General features: G+C 39.2%; 2 protein-coding genes across 3 annotated transcripts; one reads left to right on the top strand and one right to left on the bottom strand.

The window, feature by feature from the left end:
- Positions 1-9: 9 nt before the first annotated feature.
- Positions 10-15061, bottom strand: ddx11 (DEAD/H (Asp-Glu-Ala-Asp/His) box helicase 11). Of its 2 annotated transcripts, none has more exons than XM_066685665.1 (26): positions 14924-15061; positions 12778-13023; positions 12564-12650; positions 12330-12472; positions 12198-12243; positions 11987-12094; positions 11135-11222; positions 10763-10968; positions 9900-10052; positions 9616-9662; positions 9342-9421; positions 9203-9244; positions 7994-8061; positions 7827-7865; positions 7619-7745; positions 6105-6233; positions 5871-5983; positions 4843-4915; positions 4625-4728; positions 3985-4134; positions 3819-3887; positions 3346-3446; positions 2345-2429; positions 2171-2246; positions 1854-2008; positions 10-334 (listed from the first exon to the last, which is right to left on the bottom strand). In XM_066685665.1, exons 2-26 carry the CDS (start codon positions 12982-12984, stop codon positions 299-301), a joined length of 2532 nt encoding a protein of 843 aa, XP_066541762.1. In that variant the 5' UTR covers positions 12985-13023; positions 14924-15061; the 3' UTR covers positions 10-298. The 2 variants fall into 2 exon arrangements, with proteins under 2 accessions (XP_066541762.1, XP_066541761.1); XM_066685664.1 differs by lacking the exon at positions 14924-15061 and adding an exon at positions 13501-13941.
- LOC136710048 (peptidyl-prolyl cis-trans isomerase FKBP4-like) lies at positions 14502-20182 on the top strand. The gene is made up of 10 exons (XM_066685667.1): positions 14502-14915; positions 17541-17685; positions 17789-17931; positions 18057-18177; positions 18415-18571; positions 18739-18829; positions 18929-19012; positions 19126-19311; positions 19456-19695; positions 19802-20182. Exons 1-10 carry the CDS (start codon positions 14829-14831, stop codon positions 19883-19885), a joined length of 1338 nt encoding a protein of 445 aa, XP_066541764.1. The 5' UTR covers positions 14502-14828; the 3' UTR covers positions 19886-20182.
- Positions 20183-20434: the final 252 nt, after the last annotated feature.

Here is a 20434-nt window from a genome sequence, read left to right as displayed (position 1 = left end):
ATTAGTTTATAGTCAGTTTATTGCAATATTACACTTTTAATTTAATTCTGTATATCAGATATAAACAAATAAAGCTCCAACACGTTTATAATTGAACAAGAGCCCAAAATTGTGCAGTACAGAAATACAGCTGCTGAAAAGCAAGCTGAGGCACTAAGAAGAAAAAACCTGGAGGAGCATGCCTCAATTATTTACATGGCTTTTAAACAGTCACACAACTACATGCACTTTATACACACAGCAAGACGTGCTCATGAAAAGCTCCCGCTCGGATGAGAGATGTCTTCTGGTGTTCTGCTCAGAGCTGCTGCGTTTGCCGCTTCGCCAGGAAAAACTGCAAAATCAGACAAATATTCACAGAGACAGTTCATATTGCTGTGACATACACACAGACGTGCTTGTTGAGAAGCCTACTGACAGAAGCCTTGATACATATAAACACCATCTCCACCCCCATTCTTACAGCTCTTCAGTCTCTTTTGCTCTCACACACACATATAGTCACAGTTGTGTCCTGGCACAGGAAAATACAATGTTTCATAATTTGTCATATTAGACTTTAAGACAGAATTCAGCTGTAAACCAAGGTGCAGGGTGGCAACTTGAGTTTGAAGAGGCGAGTGTCAACATAATGACTGACCAGGGCCACTGGAGATGTTAAAGGCTAAGCACCACTTAATGGGCCTCCATGAATATTTCACATATATGTCAGTAACTAAAATAACAAGTTTGAATTAAAACGTAAATAGCATGCTTAATTTGCTTTAAAACTGACAATTTTATTAAATTGACGGAAAAACCCGAGCTCGCTACGGAAATTCTTGAACGCAACCGTGACGTCACTGGTGGACAACAGCTGAACAACGCCGCGGTAAAAGACCGTTATGAGTGTATCTAGCTAAATAACCAACATTATTCATGACAATAGCCTAGCAATAAGCTAAACTCAAATTTAGAGCTACCGTTATTCTTGTAAATGTGATCGAAGTTGAACTCGAATTTACCCGACACTATAAACCTCCGTAATGTAGCCGAGTATAATCTGAGCCACTGAGTTTAGCAAGTCAAGCTAACGTTAACTAACACCAACTAAAACAGGCGAAGTGTACTTACCCTGTTTACCTCCATGTTACAGAGGCTCTTGAACACCTTTCGTTGGTTTCCTTACATGCCCATATTGTTGGAAAAGCGCCAGTGAAATGAGCTACAGATAACGGAGTGAGCGGAGGGTCCTTTCCAAAGTGCCCGTTTAAAGTTGACAATATTAGTCCATTTTCTGGATATTTTGGGATCTTTGGGCCATTTGTGCACAGATGTCCCACTGTACATTTAATTATTGCAGCCAAAAACAACACACCTTTTCGTCATTTTGCATTAAATTAAGTGCAACTTCTACAGTTGTTGTCCACCATCTACGTCACAGGCAAGACGCCTATTAGAGTTTCCGAACACCGTTGGGGGGGGGGGGTCTTTTAAACCTTATTCCTTGAATTAGTAAGAAATAACATGTTTTCTGACTATCAATAAACACAAGTTAGGAACTCAACTTCCACTGTATTTATTTGTTTGACACTTTCATATAGCTGGTGCTTAGCCTTTAATATTCATGGACGAGGAAACTGGTAATCTGGAATCTGGTTCCCATTTATCACCACTGAACAATTCTGAAATTGTTTCTCTAAAAGGTTCACCTAGAATTTCGTTTTTCAAATCAAACCACACTGGATGGCTGATGGAATCTTAATTTAATTACAATGGAAAATCTGTGGGTCCTGACAAGGGTGGCACCAATAATTTTCTAGAATATTTATATCCTCATAATGTATGACAACAAACACACGGACATATCCTACCTTCCTGATACTGGCAAAGGCAGGACCAAAGCTGCTGTGTATGACTGTGCTGCTTCTGATCCACTCTGGAAGTTTCTGCTGTGTTCCAGAGCGCGAGTAGCGGTGATCACAAAGCACAATACAAGCGTAATCACCACAATGACGAATCGCCCGGCCTACAGTGGACAAGATGGTATCAGACACAAGAGAGGAAACAGAGGGGGCAGAAAACATACACATTCTTCTAACTCTGCCCTAAAAACATGCATAAACCCACAGAAGAAAAAGCTTTAGAAATCAATAAGACATCATAACCAATTTATAAATTTAACACTCACCAATTGACTGATTAACCGCCTTCATGCAGAGATTCTCAACTAAAGCTTTTCCTGGACTTCTGCCATCCACATGTGGCTAGGGTGGACAGAAAAATTAATAAAAAAAAAAATTTATTTAATTTTTATCCAGCTGAATTTACTGCGTTGCCTGAATAGTTCTCATTCTTCACTAACCATGTTTTTGTCCAAATACGCCATCTTCTCCTGAAGCTCTGGGGACTTAATGTTGGGATAGGGCATTCCAACCATCACAATACACCTGCACACACACACACAAATTCATTCATTCATTATCTGTAACCCTTATCCAGTTCAGGGTCGCGGTGGGTCCAGAGCCTACCTGGAATCATTGGGCGCACGACAGGAATACAACCTGGAGGGGGCGCCAGTCCTTTACAGGGCAGCACACACACTCACACATTCACTCACACCTATGGACATATTTGAGTCGCCAATCCACCTACCAACGTGTGTTTTTGGACTGTGGGAGGAAACTGGAGCACCTGGAGGAAACCCACGCGGACACGGGGAGAACACACCAACTCCTCACAGACAGTCACCCGGAGCGGGAAACGAACCCACAACCTCCAGGTCTCTGGAGCTGTGTGACTGCGACACTACCTGCTGCAACACCGTGCCGCCCCCACACACAAATTGGTAAGCTTAATTAAAAATGTAAATTCAGGTGAACAAGTATTGCCTGCAGAACTGTCTCAATATATTATTGTTAATTAAATTCTGTGACAAAGTACTATGGTAAAAGGGAGCATGAGCTAGATTCTAAAAGCTTACTAATTACATAAAATATTACAATATATTTCTAATAATATATAAATACGGCTGTTTTAAAATGTTTTAGTTTCCAACAAAAATAACAAAGAACCATTGGCATTTATATGCTGTCTGTGCAGATTGTTAGCATGGCTGGTAATAATACCAATTTCATAACACATCTGAGGATACAGCATCCAGACTCAGTGTGTCACGCTGCCTGTGGTGGAGGTGAGGGTTCTTCAAATTAACTGGCAAAACAATGGTTGCCAAAGACAGAAAGCATTACAAAATATAACTTCATTTATTTGTTATAAAAGAATTGACCACTGCATTCAGAAGAGATCAAGCAACATGGGCTTTCTGTAAAAAAAAAATAATGATTTGCTTTAACACAACCTCACCTTCCCAAGTCGTCAGAGAAATTGATTCCTTCGCTCATCTTTCCTCCAACCACGGAAAATAACAGTGCCCCTGACTGGCCTCCTCCATTACTACTATACCGCTATAGAAAAAACAATCATACATACAAATTTCAGATATGAAATACTCTTACACTTTATTTGAAAGGGCACACAAATATTTATCAAAGTGATCCTTAATTAGTTTTACATTTTTGTCCATAAAAATAAGGTGAAAAAGTGGTTTGCAGTCCCTAAACCAATCAGTTTATTCTATTCTATAAAGATGGCCCACAAAATGAGGGTGACCATGCTTATCATGTGTTTAGTATAAAATCTCTGACACATCCAGGCCACTAAGTGTCATTATAACAGCTGTTCTGTAACGTGAAGAAGAATGATTAGTAAAAATGATTGTTCCTTTAAAACATACACACGGACTTGAGCACCTACAGTTTACACAAACAGTACCACACCTGGATACACTTGGAGTATTCAGACAGCACCTGCTCCACTTGATTGGCTTTCTTTGGTTCCTGGAAAACCTGAGATGCACAAAGATTTTAGTGTAATGAAAGGCTGTTTTAGTCTGAATAGCACTGACATTAACATAAAAACTGTGCAGTCGGGAGTAAACATTACCTTCTTTTTGGCTGAGAGGCGCTGAAGGATTCCGTTACTCTCCCAGTGTCCCAGAATTCTCCTCTCATATTCATATGAGGGAAAGAAACACACAATGCCTCCTGGGACCACATTACACAGGTTAGACAGGATACGTCCTGTCTCCTGCATCTGAAAAAACATCCACACACACACACACACACACACAAATAAACAACATGGTGTATAAATTTGCATGGCAAATATTTGCAAGGAAAATCCATTACAAAATTGTAGAATATTTTGACATTAACCCATCTCCAGAAAAAGCTTGACTGTGCAAAATAAACATGCTAAAATTAGTTTACAAAATAGTTTATAATGTGTTTGAAAAGATGGAGCAGTTTTAAAACAATAATCCCTGTTTATACCTTAAACAGCAAACAAAAACATATTTATCCGTCAATATCTGTAGTAGTGGCAGTAGTAATAATAATACTAATGATAAATAAACTTTATAATAGCACATTTTAGGCTCAAGAGCTACTCTGTTTGCAACAAGATAAAACTAAAATAAGAAATAAGAATAAGATGCATAAGCAAAAATATATATAATTAAATCTGCAAAAAAAAGGCTTATTTGAATTACATGTGCGTGCTTTCATCGTATGTCTGTTTTTACCATCTGTGGTGTGTCTCTGGTCTGGTAGGTAAATTCAAGCTCTTGTCCAGAGGGCCCAGTGCAGAGGACCATGGGTAGAATATTCTCTGGAGGTATGACATGACCTGAAACATGGGATTTTTAACAACATGAACAATTCTGCAGATAAACTCTGGGTAACACACTATCACATACACAAATGTGTCACACATACACACACGCACACAAAAAACACTCACCACATGAAAATTCTGCAATACGCTCCTCAGAGACCCCTGCTGACAGCAGAAGTTGCTCCTTAAAATCTGCAACCTGCAACATAATTACTAATATAAACTCCCCGGATTAAACATTAATCTGCTGTTATGGACAACTAACAGTTGTAAATATAAGCCTCTATAAAATGTTAATGTAGAGTTATGTCAGTTGGCCAAATGGTTTGAGAGGTAAGTGCCAGTCTTCAGTTAAAGATTACAAAAAGACTTTTAATATCTCTGTTTCTGTGAGCCTACCCTTCCATTAACTGCGCTTCATAGTTAAGCGAAATATAATATTGACTCTGGGATGACAATTAAAGGATGTTTTAACAGAAAAGATTTATTAAAAAGAAACAGGACTCATGAATATAACTGGACTAGGGTGACCAGATCTGAGATGGTGAAAAAGAAGGTGGACGACTACTGACGTGCAGACTGACCAATTAAATGTTTACAGAGAAGGTTATCGACCAATAACGGTAGCGCAACAGTCATACTGTCCAATCAGAAGATTTTATTCTACTTCACCACGCCCCCTTCTCGCTCAAGCGAACCAATCGGAGTAGGGGAGGGCGGGACTAGTTTGTGAAAGAAACGCTTCTCGAAGGTCTATGTAAGCTCTAGAAAAACAAAATCCCATACGTTTGTGAAATTCCGCCAGGACATTTTTTTAAGTCTAAAAAAGAGGACATGTCCCGGTAAAAGAGGACGTCTGGTCACCCTAAACTGGACCCCTGATCAGCTCTCAGCATGTGAAATGCAGAAATGAGCATATAGAAGAACTCTGAAATCTGCACTTTTTTCTTTTTTTTTATTCACGTTTTTGAGAAAGTAAACAAAAACTCTCTTAAGTGACTAGGGCAATGCCTAACAGGATTGATGCTGCTAATAAGGCATGGGCACACACAACCATGTATATGCATTTTTTTTTTTGTTTGTTGTTAAGAACCAAGATCCTTGTTTGCCTGCATGTGTGTGTGTCCGCGCGCTTGCAAGTTTTATATGCTTACAGGCTGCATAGTTCCACCAGCAATTATAACAGCCCTGCACTCTTTGAGAATCTGTGCAAAATGAACTGCTGCATTCAGCATGAGGAACTTTATACTGCCCTGAGCCAGACATTCTGTAAAGAGAAAGAAGAGGAAAAGCAGGGAAATATTAATTATTTATGTGTGTGTGTGGGGGGGGGGGGGTGGTAATGCATACTTTTCTTGTGTACACTTTTGTATTTATGTGAAAATCACCTTGTTTGTCCATCACCACTCGTCCATCTTTGTTGGAGCTGGTCAGAGCAAAGAGAAAGCTTTCAACTAGCATCATGGGAGATGCCATAATGGGTCTGTCTTCCACTGCCTCCTGCTGCTCTGGAGGAGCTACAAGTCACAAATAGCATATAAGTGAAGAATATCCAGGTACTATTCCAATATCTAATTTTTTATTGTGAACAACAACAGTTAGTGTTGTTCACACATTCTACACACATATTGACTGTGTCCAAATATAATATGTATTATGCAGTAACTGAGAAAATTGTAGAATATGAATGATGTAATGCCACAAATATATACTTTAATATTTAAAGTTTGTAATTCCCTGTAATATTATTTTTTTTATTATTATGTTTTCTCAAATATCTGTATCAGGGCAGGCTTTTTTGGCAGGACGTGGCTAAATCAGTTCAACAGCACTTCAAAATGTTATTGTGATTATATTATTCATTTTGTTCTAATTGTAATACTGCAATGCTGCAGTTAATGGAATATATATAAGCTATTTATAACATTGTTTTCTTTGTTATTTTGCACAAATTCATACATTAAAAAAATCATATCAAACAGCTTGGAAGCAGGCACTTCTTAAAGCACTGCAGAGATATTCAGTTATCAAGCAGACACTCTGGATTGATTTTAATAACTGCAATGTTCTTGAAGTGTGCACTTTTCAAGTGTTATTAGGAAAATACAAGTATCAGATCGACTTCAGACTGTTCTTTATTGACAAAGCTATTGCCACACTCTGAACATGGCATAATAGACCACAGTACACTTGTTGTAACTCTATAAATTGGCATTGATACTGGTCTCTGTTTATACATATATATATATATCCCCCTATTTTTCTATTTGTTTGTTACACTCTGTGGTTGATCATCTGTTTCCCATCTGAGTCTTGGTCTCTCAGGGTTTCTTTCTTATGCACTGAGAAAGTTTTTCCTTGCCAGTGTCACCTCAGCTTTTACACTTAAGGCTAAGTTTTGTTACAGAATATTTTCCATTCTCCACCTTTAATTAGAATCAAATGTGTCAAGGATGAAGTATTTTATAATCACACGTGCAATGGAATCTCTGGCGTGGAAAATCTGGTGAGGCACAGTCAGTGAAACTACAAAAAAACCTACTTCCTCAATTAAATTCAAATGCAAACAAACCTCATTAATAAAATCTCACATGCACTCATTTACAGAATGACATGCAAGATTATGGTGATGGCTAAATGTCATGGTGCATAGCAACGCAATGCTATAAACAACATTCACTAAACCTTGTCACATTGTGCAGATCGTTTATTTTTATTGGCTGCCCAAATCATGCCCACAGCTCGTTATTGAAAGTGTTCAACATACACACAGTGTTTTCAACTGCTCATTTGGTTAAACCAACGCTGACAGCTCCATGATGGTGACAGAAGACCATTGCTTTTGGGACAGTATGAGGTTATATATTGTTACTCTGCATCCTCAGACTTTTGTGGTACTTACCTGCAGGTTTATTCTGGAGGCTCTGGAGGAAGCGCCCAAGTCCTTCTATGTGGCGATTCTCTTTGTTCAAAGAGCTTGAGTTTGTTTTGACACCATTCCCTTCATACTTCTCTATAAAACCACAGAGCTGCACACATGCACACAACAAATCTCAATAATGTCCACAGTTATCCAAGTATGAAAATGTGATACTTGCCACTATACGTACCTTCCTGCTGATCATACTCTTCTCAAAATATTTCTGCACCTGTATTAGATTGTAGAGAATTAGTAAATATTTCCAGAAAAATAATAATAATACTTCACATTGACTTTTAACTGTAAACTACAAATATAAATTCAGAATTATCTGGGTATGTGTATGTGGGTGAATACCTTGAATAGGTTTATATTGTCAATCTGAGCTTTGAAGAGGAAGTCATTGATGGTTAGTAGTTCACTTCCTGCAGTAAAGGCATAGGTTCAAAATCAAAATGGTATATTTTCAAAATATATATTTCATTATCATCAGTCAGTTTTCCTCTCTGCAAACTAAAGCAGAATTGAGGTGACCATCTTGTTTACAGGGACAAACTCCCACACTGCGTATAAGAAGGAAGCCCATTATATATTGTTGGTATCGCTCAAACTCCTGCATCATTTCCTCTCCCCACAGTGAGATTACATTCTATATGCCAAAAATCAGTTTCGGTTGCAAACTTTCACGCTGCAATGGGTCCATTCACCCATTTTGTTGCCCCCACCCCCTAATGTCCCCCACAAACCAGGCCCCAGAGCCAAGTCCCAGTGACATTATTCTGAATGAGGTGATCCACTTTCTTGTCCCATGTTTCATAAGTGTATTTTCCTGGACTACGTTAATCTGGATTTTCACTCCACATGTTTGCAGTGGGAGATCCTGCTGGGAGCCTGACCACACTCGCACAAGAATATCAGTTGTATAAGAGATGAGATAGAAAATGAAATTCCTAACAACCACACAGACCACCAAAACTGTCATCAAATAAGCAGTATTTAAACCTCCCTGTATCCCGCCTGTGCGTGTTGGCTCCAGACCCAGTGCTGTAAGCGGTTACAGACAATGAATGAATGAATTCATTAATTAACATGACAGAAAAGAAAGCTCCACTTTGCTTCAGATGAAAAGGATGAAATCAAACAAATAAACTACTGAATTTTTCAGAAAACATATACCAACCGTCTAGAATATACACCTCAGCATTATTGAATGTGTGTGGGATCATTTGAAAGAGAACCTCCTACAAACTTTAAAAACTATACAGTTTTAGAAATATATCCATGTAGGCTTCTTTAAAAAAATAAGCATTTTGCAAAAAATAGAGTGGACAAACTAATAACCGAAGGTTATTAACGGACAGAATATATTTAGTTTTTTTCTGTCTAATGTCCCCCTTAAATAAAGCTTTCAGGTATTTTCCCCAAAAAAGAGAATACATTTTTCTTTGTCCATAACTTAGTTAATGAATATTTTGGCTCCAAATTAAATGAAATAGTAGGCACTGACTTTTGCACCGTACTGTACATTGCTGCTAAACAGATAAGCACAGATGTCTGTGTTATTACCTGATTCAGTTCTCTGGGTGACAGGATTCAGTCCCACTTTCCCTGTAGTTAGAAAGTGTGTGTATATTAGAATTACAACATAACATAATAACACTTCTAGCCCAAGATAACTACCACTGACATACAACACACAGCTGACCTCCAAGAGTCCGTACGAGCCCCTCGAGTACAAACAGAATCTGTTTGATATACATCAGATTCTTGGCCTTCAGACGACTCCTGTTAGAGATAACAGTACGACGCAGGTGTTTTTTTTTTTTTAACACAGTGCATGTTATCATTTATTGCTTTTAAAATAATACATATTTTATAATCAGTTCCATGCATGACCGTGGTACCACATACGGACAAATATAACATACTTGTGGACATACACAGTGCATATAAATAATGTAAGAGGGATTCTATATTACCTGTAACGTTCACAGTACTGAGAAAGCTGGGAGTGAGCCCGGCAGATCTAAAACACCAGAGAAATCCAACCCAATTAACTACATGTCCAAACACCACACGGTCAAAATAGTGTGGAGGGCTCATTTGCACACAGAAGCCTTCTGGGACAACAAAGCTGCCACAACAAATATTATGATACCGAATCAACAATATATTGTTATTGCTTATTTTATTAATATGTAAATTCTGTTGCATGTAAATTGTACAGTGTACTGCATAGTTGCATGAGTGTGTGCTTCGATACCTGTGCTCCATTGACCTCAGCACTGTGTAATGCTGTGATTGTATCACTCAGGTTGTGAGCTTCATCAATTATGACAATCTGGTCCTTCAGCTTGATTCCTGATGCCTTACGGGTGGCTGCATGCAGCAGAGACTGATACGGCAGCACCACAAGCTAAGATGTAAAGTAGAAAAATTAAACAAAAATATTTTTGTTTCAAAGAAGACAAAGAAACATTTGTGAATTATCTGAATAAAACTTTAAAAACGCTTGTTAAGAGAAGGGCAGAATTCTAATACAGGTGGCAGATGTTTACAAAGATGTCATATTTGTTAAAATGATTATGCATCATATTGAGTAAAAGTTACCACTTTTCCATGTCCAAAAACCCCAGGGAAATATATAGTTAAAAGATAATTACACAGGTGTGTTTTTGGACTGTGGGAGGAAACCGGAGCACCCGGAGGAAACCCACGCGGACACAGGGAGAACACACCAATCTGCTCACAGGCAGACACCCGGAGCGGGACTTGAACCCACAACGTCCAAGTCTCTGGAGCTGTGTGACAGCGACACCTACCTGCTGCACCACCGTGCCGCCCCTACCCCTGACATTTCTTACGTTAATACCAGCTAGGTACAATATTGTGATCCTAAAAAAAAAAAAAAAAAAAAAAAAAAACACTCTCCCAAAGCTGTCACAGCCACTTATGATACAAATAGACAATGACATTCATTCAAAAATACAATTCAAAAACTCTTGCAGAGCTGCATGTGTTTACACCTAAGAGAAAGCATTCAGTAGCCTCTAGTTCTGTATACAATTTTTAATTTGATGACTGCTGAGTACTAGGTTGAATGAATTCACAAGAAGTGATGTGTACCTGAGCTGCAGGAATGGCTATCCTGGTGCTGTAATAAGGGCAGGTGTGTGTGTCTCGTCCATGCTGCAGGAGCTGTTCAATATCTCGTACTTTCACCAGCACCTCGTCTCGCATCGCCATCAGTTTCTCATAGCCTGAATAAGGGCATGTTGCCTTGGCGACACCACGACGGCGCTTCGGTTCAGAGTCTGACTTGCTCTGCTTATCTGGAGACAGATCATAGGTCACTAACTTTCTCTGGAATCAATGCAATCTCTCCTCTGAGCACCTCCCACTTAAATTTATCTGTCCAAAAATATTTAGACCCTGTTTACTTTCTAATGACTGCAGTGAGAGACGTGTTTGAGAATGTGGTTTTTGTACTTTTCTGACCATGTTTGTTTTTTTGCAGCTCCATACAGCGATCGTTAATCAGTTGAAGACTCCCCAGCCTTGCTACATCTGGATTAACACACATATTCTGGAAACACAGAAAAAGATAAAGTAGAAATTGATGTAGTTACTGTGCATGAGTATTTCAGGCTCCAAAATACAGATGACAATGAAATAATTTTTTAGGACTGTGGTGGAGTGTTACCAAAATTAGAAAACGCAAAACTGCTGAGCTGTAAAAAATTAACAACTTATTAACATGTTAATTTGATGTAATGTGTTTATGTGTTTTAAAACAAATGGTACAAAACCTGCTAAGACAACACTACTGAGAACTCCATGTGGAGATTCATGAGTCATGCAACTATTTTAATAAATTATTGTAATTATGCATTCTGGTGACACTCTGTCTGAAATAATTTTTACGGACAAGTTTCAGCAAAAAAAAAAAAGAGGTGATTCCTCATAATTAACTGCAATACATAATGCTATTAACAGCAATTCATTATTTTAAGTTTCACAGCATGAACATTTATTTGTGCTGCAGGATTTGTCTTTCCATCTCCCAGATGAGCATTCCTGTTCTATTCTGAATTATATTAGTCCGTATTATACAGTCAGCTTCCTCATAATGGCCAACAAACAGGCGAAATGATAGCTCATACCTTCAGCAACATCAAAGTACACTTCCATGTCTGAGCAGGCATAATCAATAGTGAGTGCCTTCAAGTGTTTTGTTTCTTTCCAGAACAAAGCATTTTAGAAATCTATGAAGCCTAAAAGCAAACCTAATAGCCACTTTAAAATGTCATCATATGTGCAGCGTGTGTATGTGTGGGTGTGTGTGTGTACCTGTCTAGAGCCTAGATTCACCAAACTGACTGTTGACCCAAATGGGCTCTTCTGCACTTCATGCACAAACTGGGCCAGCTGGGAGTGTGTTCGACTGCAGTAGTAAATCTGGTAGGAAATTCATGTTATTTTACACATACAGCACTCTGCTTAAGTCATTTTTCAGCTGACAAAAAATATGTGTAACAAAAAAATAAATAAAATTAAAAACCTTTGTGATATGCTCCTCCTCTAGATCATCGTCATCGTCGCAGGTTCTATGAGAGGGTAATGTATGAGCATCACAAGTCAGAGAAATACACACAAACTTATTTTCACCAAATTTATATATGCTTTATTATACCTGGTTTTGGGTGTGGCTTCTTCATCACTTTCATATTCAGCAACAATGAGCCCCTCATCTTCATCATCTTGAGGTTTTTCTTCTGAGGTCAGCTCCTGCTTACTGAGCTGCAGCAACTTTTCCACATCATTATCATCGTTGGTCTACGGTAATAAAGACATGCAGAATTACATAATAAAGAGAAACAAGAACATTTTGTGCAGCTATAAACAATCAAGCACCACACAGACACACCTTTCTCTTCATGGCATATTTAAGTTGAGCATTTTTTCTGATCAACTCCAGCCTCTCTTCTCGCCTCTTCCGTTTCATCTCCTCATCCTACAAATGGTAGAAATTAATACTGAACTAAACATGCCTGTTTGATAGATGTGTATACACATGACAAGGTAGAAAAAAATATATTTACAGTGGATAGAGTTTTTAATTGAGTTATTAACTGAATTACCTTTAATTTGTTCACCATCTCCCTCTCTGCTCTTTTCTGCACAAAGTCAGAGACCCAGTCAGGCTCAGCTGTTGTCCCACTGCTTCCTTTCTCCTTCTCCTGGCCACTATTAATATTCTTTTCTCCTTCTTTTTCATTGCTCTGCCTCTTCTCATCCTGCAGAAGTCTGGCAGCCTCCTCTCTCTTCTTCTCCTCAAAGTCTCTCATCCAGGTAAGAGCTCCACAGATCAGACTCAGAGACTTGCCCTACAAAATAGATGACTCAATAAAAAGACAAATTTGAGCATGGCATGTGCATTTTATTTGTTTCTTCAAATTTTATTTCTGCATTATATTTGCAGCTTCTGTATTTGTTTTGTAACCGTTACCCATTAAACCCATTGATTCAAGGCTCGAACCCAGGTTCCTGAAGTTGTGAACAGCGACACTGCCTTTTATGCCACTGTGCAGCTAGTGACTACAATGGCACAATCGCGCATGCGTTCAAATCTGCTGGCTTGAAACAGCTATTGTAAACTTACTGCTAAAATAACTATAACTTAATTATGTTCATAATTTTTTTTACAATTAATTTGTAATAAACTTTCTTAGTGCACCGATAAGAAATGTTTATTTTGTATATAAATTCCCGTTGTAAACAATTGTGTATACTACGGCCTTTTTACATATCTTGAAGGATGCCAGCAGGGGTCGTAGTTCTGCGAGTTCTCTCTCTGGACTGACCGTGCCTGTGGGGCTTTCGAAGATGCCCACTTTGCGCTGATCCAGCACCGCGTACAGAGCCTCCATGAAGCGCTCCTGGATGTGGTACGGCCGAAACGGGAACGGAAAGCGACCGCCATCCATCGTGAACCTCCTGAAATCCCCTATTATACTGAGTCAATCAGTAAAAAGGTCCAAAAAGGACAAAGCTAAATTAACCCGATTATAAACACCTTTCACGACACCGTACTTCAGTGAGAAAACAAGGCGGATCTGATTACTCAAAAATCTACTTCGGACCTGGAAACACTATAATGTATCTTAAAAAATTAACCAGAACCTTATAGACCATATGTTTTAAGGTTAAATGAACGAGAAGCCAGCCATTTCTCAAACGCTGTTAAAGACAACAACGCAGCTCTTCCTTGAACTGTCCCGCCACTCACTCCCTGCGAACCCGGATTTAGGGACAGTCTTCAAACTTCAAACCCTCCTCATACCGCTATTAAACACGTAAGGTCGTGCTTTCACACGTGTCTCAACTGAAGTATTTGGGGGACAATATCTAATTGTGATTTTTTTTCAGGCAAATTTTGCAGTTGCTATTTAAATTGCAATTATTTTCTATAGAGTACTTTCCAGGCACGTTTTTTAAACAAAGAGACAGTGAAGACCTGTCTTGAATTTTGAATACTAAAATCAGACCGCCAGACTGTCACTGTTGTGCTAACACTGCACTGCTGTTTGCCTCCAGCATTGTTTCATATAATCCAAATGTCCACGTGTAAAACTTAATACTTTGTCTTAACTGTGTAGCTTATTGCAGCCTAACAACTAAAAATTAAATAACAGTTGCACTTTTTGTATAAATTGCGTGTGGTACCTCCAGTTATTTTCCTAAAAAATTAGTATTCGTACAATAAAATGGGAACATGTATATCGTTTGGGTTATGTACAGTGGGCTAATGTTCTGTATGTCGCTTATTTTTGTAGTCAGCAATTTGCAGACGGTCCCCGACTCGCTCCTCCTCTTTGAGCCGCTCTGGAAAGTTCGTCGTCGCTGTTCCAGAATCATCGAGCTCGCCTTTGATTAAGCCAGAGTTTCAGGGTTTACTGCTGAATTTGAATACAAGACTCGAGGCAACTGTCTGAGTCAGTGAGCTCCACGTTTCACTTTATTGTTCTGAATATTAAAACAAGTGACTGGTGTGTGAGGAACGAAGCTGTTTAGTCAGGAGAGAGACGGGTAGAAGTAGCTTCAGGTTTGACCAGTGTAACACATCTTCGCTCGGAGTGGCATTCAAGAGAACACAAGTTTTATTTTTCGAAGACATTTTTCAGAGCTGACAATGACCGCAGAAGACGTTGCAAATGATGCAAGCATCCAAGTCGAGGGAGAGGACATAACGCTGAAGAAAGATGGAGGAGTTCTGAAGGTACTCACGGTTTCTGTAGTGAATACAGGCCATTTCTATATTTCCAGAATTTATCAGATGCCTGGTGGACTCAGGGAAACAAACAAGCTGTTAATATATATATATAAACTTATCGCAGTCCCATTAGCAAAGGCTGTATGCCAAATGGCTGCCTGCTCCCTAATTGGCGCACTTTGTAGGTCTCGAATAATCAGCTGCTGGTTATAAATAGTTCATTTATATAGAGTCTAGAAACATATTTATGCTCAGCCACAAACTGTAACGTTACTTCCCGACCACTATTCAGCACTGATCCAGGACCTGTGCGGTGTAATTTGTCAGAGAGTGATTTGGAGTCGTTTGGGACAAAGCCAGAATGTTGAGCGAGTTTGACGCCTGCACGTTTAGGCCACGGAGGGAAAAGTAGCGAAATGTTGAAGCATGGTGGTTTCATACCGCTCCCCCGATAAGACACCGGTCCGTTGTGAAAAAGCAAGATTGCTGTGTGACTATTTCAGGGGTAAATTAGGCAACTTAAGGTTCAGTAAATCGGGGAGCTAACAAACCTAGCTTTTAGCTTTAGCAGGTGGTATTTTAGAGAGGGGCTTTTCCCTCAGCTTCGGGTTTTACTCTTTACAAATCAAACCGGCTGAGCTCTTTAAACCAGTCTTGAGTCCGTGTGTAGGTCGTTCTTTGAACAGTTATGCTAAATGGAGTTTGATATATATACAGCAATAAAACTGCAACTTGGGATGAGTCCCAAATGCTTTAGTTTCTTCTGTAGTGCATTGTGTAGGTCAGGAAATAAGGGCTTTTTCACTCAGTGAAAATAGTAAAATAAATGGGCATCCTGTATAATATTTGTACTGCATTATCTTGAGTGCAGAAGTCGTAGTTTCAAGACCGTGCAGTGCGCTCTGTGGGGAGAGTGCTTCATTTGAGACTCAGTCTCAGTCAACAGCACTGCAGTAGTCTAATGAAGTCAGTGCAATGTGCTGTGTTCTGTAATAAAATACCAACATATCCACCTTACTGAACATCTCATAGAACTTTGTTTAGAATTCAATAGACCAGACTGTTTCTAATAGTTCTGTCTTTAGAAAGTTAATTAAGGGCATTGGTTGGGTGTCAGTTTCATGTTTATATAAATTGCTCTCTCTTACTCAGTCTCTAATTAGAAAAAAATAAGTACATTATATACCAGGGATTATTCTAATTTATTTAACATCTACTGTTCACAGATCACAGTTAACAGCAGACGCTATTTTTACCCTTTTCAGGATAATAGCACGTGTCTTATAGGTCCTTTTCTGTATTTCAATTTAAGATAGTGTAACACCTTGTATATTTACTTAAATAGACAGCAGTTTAACCCGTAAACCAGTGGATCTCAAACTTTTCAGACCAAGTACCACCCGTTATCAAACTAAAACCTCCAAGTACAACCTATGATTTTTACCACAGATACATGTGCGCCCGTTTCTTCCTTGCTTGAATTTTTGCATGTTTTCTTTTTGCTTTTTTATACTTGAGATTTGCAGGCTTTACACAAAATTATGTAAAATAATTATTAAAAATTATAGTGAGAATATAAATAGCTAGGCCTAAACTGAATGTGCTTTTATACGCCACTGATGAAAACAGCATGGAGCTTGGGTTAGGTGGCCACAGCAGCTCTCTACGCTTGTAGCAGAGGCGCAGCACTGTTATAGGACTCTAATGATGCGAAGAACAGCCACGTTTTCCTTCAGCTGAGTGTCTTGTCTTCACGTGTACAGAATTCTTGCCTCATTTTTCTCTGTTTTTGCCTCTGGATTTAGTCCTTCTGGGCTCCGGAGTAATTCTTGAGTGTCATCTCATCATCATCTTGTTTTTGCTTTGCACGTATTATAATAAAGTCCACATTGCTCATGTCTGTCTTTATCCTTTGCTTATGTCCAGTAAGCAACTGAAACTGGGCTTTCTTTACACAGATTTCTCAAAAAATCATGGGATTACGATCCTTCCCTGGAAAAAAGCGGCAGAATGCTGACATATCAACTGTGGTGTATGCGTAGCACATTATATTTTTCTACAACACAAATTAATTTCATTGGGGCATAAATTTAGTAAATTTTTCGAGGTCATTTTACGTACCACCTTTTGCTGCTTCACCTACCGCTAGTGTTACGCGTACCACAGTTTGAGAACCACTATTGTAAAAAATTATATTTAAACCTAAACGAAAAGAAACAAGTACCTTTGGTGAGTTGGGAAGTTATGCTGTGGCATACTCAGATGGGAAGTATCGAGACTAAGCCACTACTCTGTTTGCTACCTTTTATGGAAATGTTACAAGGGCACTACTCATGGTGAATGGTTCTCTACCAATAGAGACTACCACGTACCAATCAAAAAACAAACACAAGTAACACAATAAACCTGTAAATACCCCCAAATCCACCCCAAACACGCCAAAAAGGAATCCACAAAGCATGCAGTGAGCCCTCCAACTCCTCCCACACTCTGTGCTGCCACCATACCAACTATAGCAATAAAGCAGCTTAAAGGATGTATACATTTACAGATGCTGTCAGGAGGAAGAATGAATGTGCTCAAATATGCAAGATGTAGAAATCTGAAAAGCCTTTTTCTTCTATTTTCCAGTTGGTGAAAAAGGAGGGCACAGGTACAGAGTTGCCTATGACGGGTGACAAAGTATTTGTGCACTATGTTGGTACACTTTTGGACGGTACACAGTTTGACTCCAGTCGAGACCGGGGAGAGAGGTTCTCCTTCGAGTTGGGCAAAGGTGGGTTTACACTGAGCTTTCTGTTCATGCATGAACGAGTGCTGGCCTTAAAAACCGATTACATGAAGGAGACTCAATTTCCTGGTTTCTAACTCTTCTGCAGGTCAGGTTATTAAAGCATGGGATCTTGGTGTAGCCACAATGCGCATTGGTGAGATCTGTCAGTTGATCTGCAAACCCGAGTATGCCTACGGAGCTGCTGGCAGCCCACCCAAAATTCCACCCAACGCCACTCTGGTGTTCCAGGTACAGCATACACACACACACACACACTAGTATACAAGCCAAAGAGTTATTCAGTCTAAAGAGCACAAATAGTAGGTCTGACCATTTATTTGTTTATTTATTTGTGGTTTGTCTGTGTATGATAGGTTGAATTGTTTGAGTTTCATGGGGAAGACATCACCGAAGATGAAGATGGTGGAATTATCCGTAGAATCATCACCAAAGGAGAGGGCTACTCCAAACCAAATGAAGGAGCTTCTGTAGAAGGTAAGCATGTGCACAAGGAGCCTGGCACTGTGTTGGAGTGGGACACACTACAGATGGCAATAAAGGGGGCAGTCTGAATATATTGTAATGTTATAAATTAGATTGGCATAATCAATACCCTTTTCAGAGCACATCATGGATTTATTTGCACTTGGTTCCTGACATACAACATGTAACATAGCTTGAAGTCACTCATTGCTTTTTTTCTACCTCACTCTCACTCTTGAACTCTCTCAGTGCATGTGGAAGGCAAACACGAGGGTCGTGTTTTTGACGACCGGGAACTAAAATTTGAGGTGGGAGATGGAGAGAATCTTGACCTGCCTCCCGGTGTTGAGAAAGCACTGCAGGCTATGGAACAGGGAGAGGAGGCTCTATTCATTATTAAACCAAAGTAAGTACACGCTTTAACAAACATACAAGCTATTTATCTCTTTCTAAATAAGTGGTTTATACCATGTTTCACACAAAAAATCCCACCACTAATTCTTTTAAACATGCTAAAATGATACAGCAGTGATGCTGTCCTAATGACAAAACTGATTTTGTGTATATTTATAGATATGGGTTTGGGAACGCAGGCTGTGCCAAATTCAACATTCCACCTGGTGCAACGCTGCAATACAAAATCAAATTGACAGCTTTTGAAAAGGTATCTTCACTTGACAAATCTGACAGTTTACTTTTATTTTCTAATCACTGTTAAATGTTGCACTTATATTTTCATTTATTTAAATCTATTGCCTCACAGGCCAAAGAATCCTGGGAGATGAACACTAGTGAGAAACTGGAGCAGAGTGTTATTGTCAAAGAAAAAGGAACTCAGTATTTCAAAGTAAGAAACATTGTATACACACACCATGCGTAATAACACTGACACCACTCAAAACACTAAAAATCACAGTGATATTTGTCTTCACAAACCCAACTAAAGCTGTTTTTGTGTAGGATGGAAAGTACAAACAGGCAGCAGTGCAATACAAGCGCATTGTGTCCTGGTTGGAGCATGAGTCCAATCTGCAGGGGGAGGAGGAAGAGAAGGCCAAAGCCCTGCGGTTGGCAGCTCACCTCAACCTGTCCATGTGCTACCTGAAGCTACACGAACCCAGCCCTGCCCTCGAGAATTGTGACAAGGTGGAAAACCAAAAACAAAATCTTATTCTCACATATTCATATACATCCTCAAAGTTCTATCTTCTCCCTGTGCCAATATAATGCTGAGATAGTTTTGGATCATGTATCGTATGTGTTTAATGGACCCGTGTTGTCTCTTTGTAGGCACTAGAACTGGATGCTAATAATGAAAAGGCTTTATTCAGACGTGGAGAAGCACTTTATTTTATGAAGGAATTTGACCGTGCAAAAGATGACTTCCAACGTGTGCTGCAGCTCTATCCAGCCAATAAAGCTGCAAAGAGCCAAATAGTGCTTTGTCAGAAACACATCAAGGAGCAGCACGAGAAGGACAAACGCCTCTATGCTAACATGTTCCAGAAGTTTGCAGAGAGAGACGCCAAAGTAAGTGTCTGAGAGTGTGCTGTTTTTATGTTACATTTTTTAAGAAGACAGTATTTTAATGGCTGTGATCTTGTTCTGTTTCTCTCCCCTCCTTTTGTACATGCAGAAGGAAGCAGAGCAGGCAAAGAAAAACACTGGCAGTTCAATGGAAATTGAGGAAAATGGAGCCCAGGAGCAAACTGCAACATAAGATTATTTTAATCTGGTTATTTTTTGTGTATAATTACTTTTATTTTTAAGATCTATTGTTTTTGTACCTGCTATTTGTTTCTTTGAAATGAGTGCTAAGAAGAATGTGAGATCAAATGTATGATGCTGATGTAGGATATTCTTTGCTTTGTCCCATCCTCTAGGCCTTGCTGGCAGTGTCTGCATAAAAACACACCACTGTAGACACAAATTGGTAGGCTTAGTGGATAATGTAAATTTAGACAAACAGGTATTGTCTGCTGAATTATCACAATAAATTATATTATTGTTAACTAAATTCAGTGATGTAATAGCACTGTTACATAGCCTGTGCTAGCTTCTACAACATTTATACAATATTTTGGTTTCCAACTACAAGAACATGAGGATCCAGTGGTTATTTACCTGTTGTCAGTGCACAAAAGCCAGTAGCTCAGCTGATACTACCAAAATACCAGTGTGCTACACTGTGGTGGAGGACAAGGTCCTTCAAATTACTAGCACTTTCTAGACAAGCTCAATAATTGACATGCTGCATCAAGCCGGTAAC

This window comes from Hoplias malabaricus, chromosome 11 (genome assembly GCF_029633855.1).
Source record: "Hoplias malabaricus isolate fHopMal1 chromosome 11, fHopMal1.hap1, whole genome shotgun sequence".
Lineage (NCBI taxonomy): Eukaryota > Metazoa > Chordata > Actinopteri > Characiformes > Erythrinidae > Hoplias > Hoplias malabaricus.
The sequence above is the reverse complement of the archived record's forward strand: the minus strand, read 5'-3'. Positions and strand labels throughout refer to the sequence as shown.

What these genes read in the sequence shown, in the direction of transcription:
- ddx11 (XM_066685664.1), bottom strand. Translation starts at nt 13,623, where the DNA reads ATGGATGGCGGTCGCTTTCCGTTCCCGTTTCGGCCGTACCACATCCAG. An exon ending in AATATGCCATGAAGAGAAAG is followed by an intron (nt 12,473 to 12,563) that starts GTGTGTCTGTGT and finishes TTATTACCGTAG; the next exon opens with ACCAACGATGATAATGATGT. An exon ending in AGGAGGAGCATATCACAAAG is followed by an intron (nt 12,095 to 12,197) that starts GTTTTTAATTTT and finishes ATTTCCTACCAG; the next exon opens with ATTTACTACTGCAGTCGAAC.
- LOC136710048 (XM_066685667.1), top strand. Translation starts at nt 14,829, where the DNA reads ATGACCGCAGAAGACGTTGCAAATGATGCAAGCATCCAAGTCGAGGGA. An exon ending in ACGCCACTCTGGTGTTCCAG is followed by an intron (nt 17,932 to 18,056) that starts GTACAGCATACA and finishes TGTGTATGATAG; the next exon opens with GTTGAATTGTTTGAGTTTCA. An exon ending in AAGGAACTCAGTATTTCAAA is followed by an intron (nt 19,013 to 19,125) that starts GTAAGAAACATT and finishes GTTTTTGTGTAG; the next exon opens with GATGGAAAGTACAAACAGGC.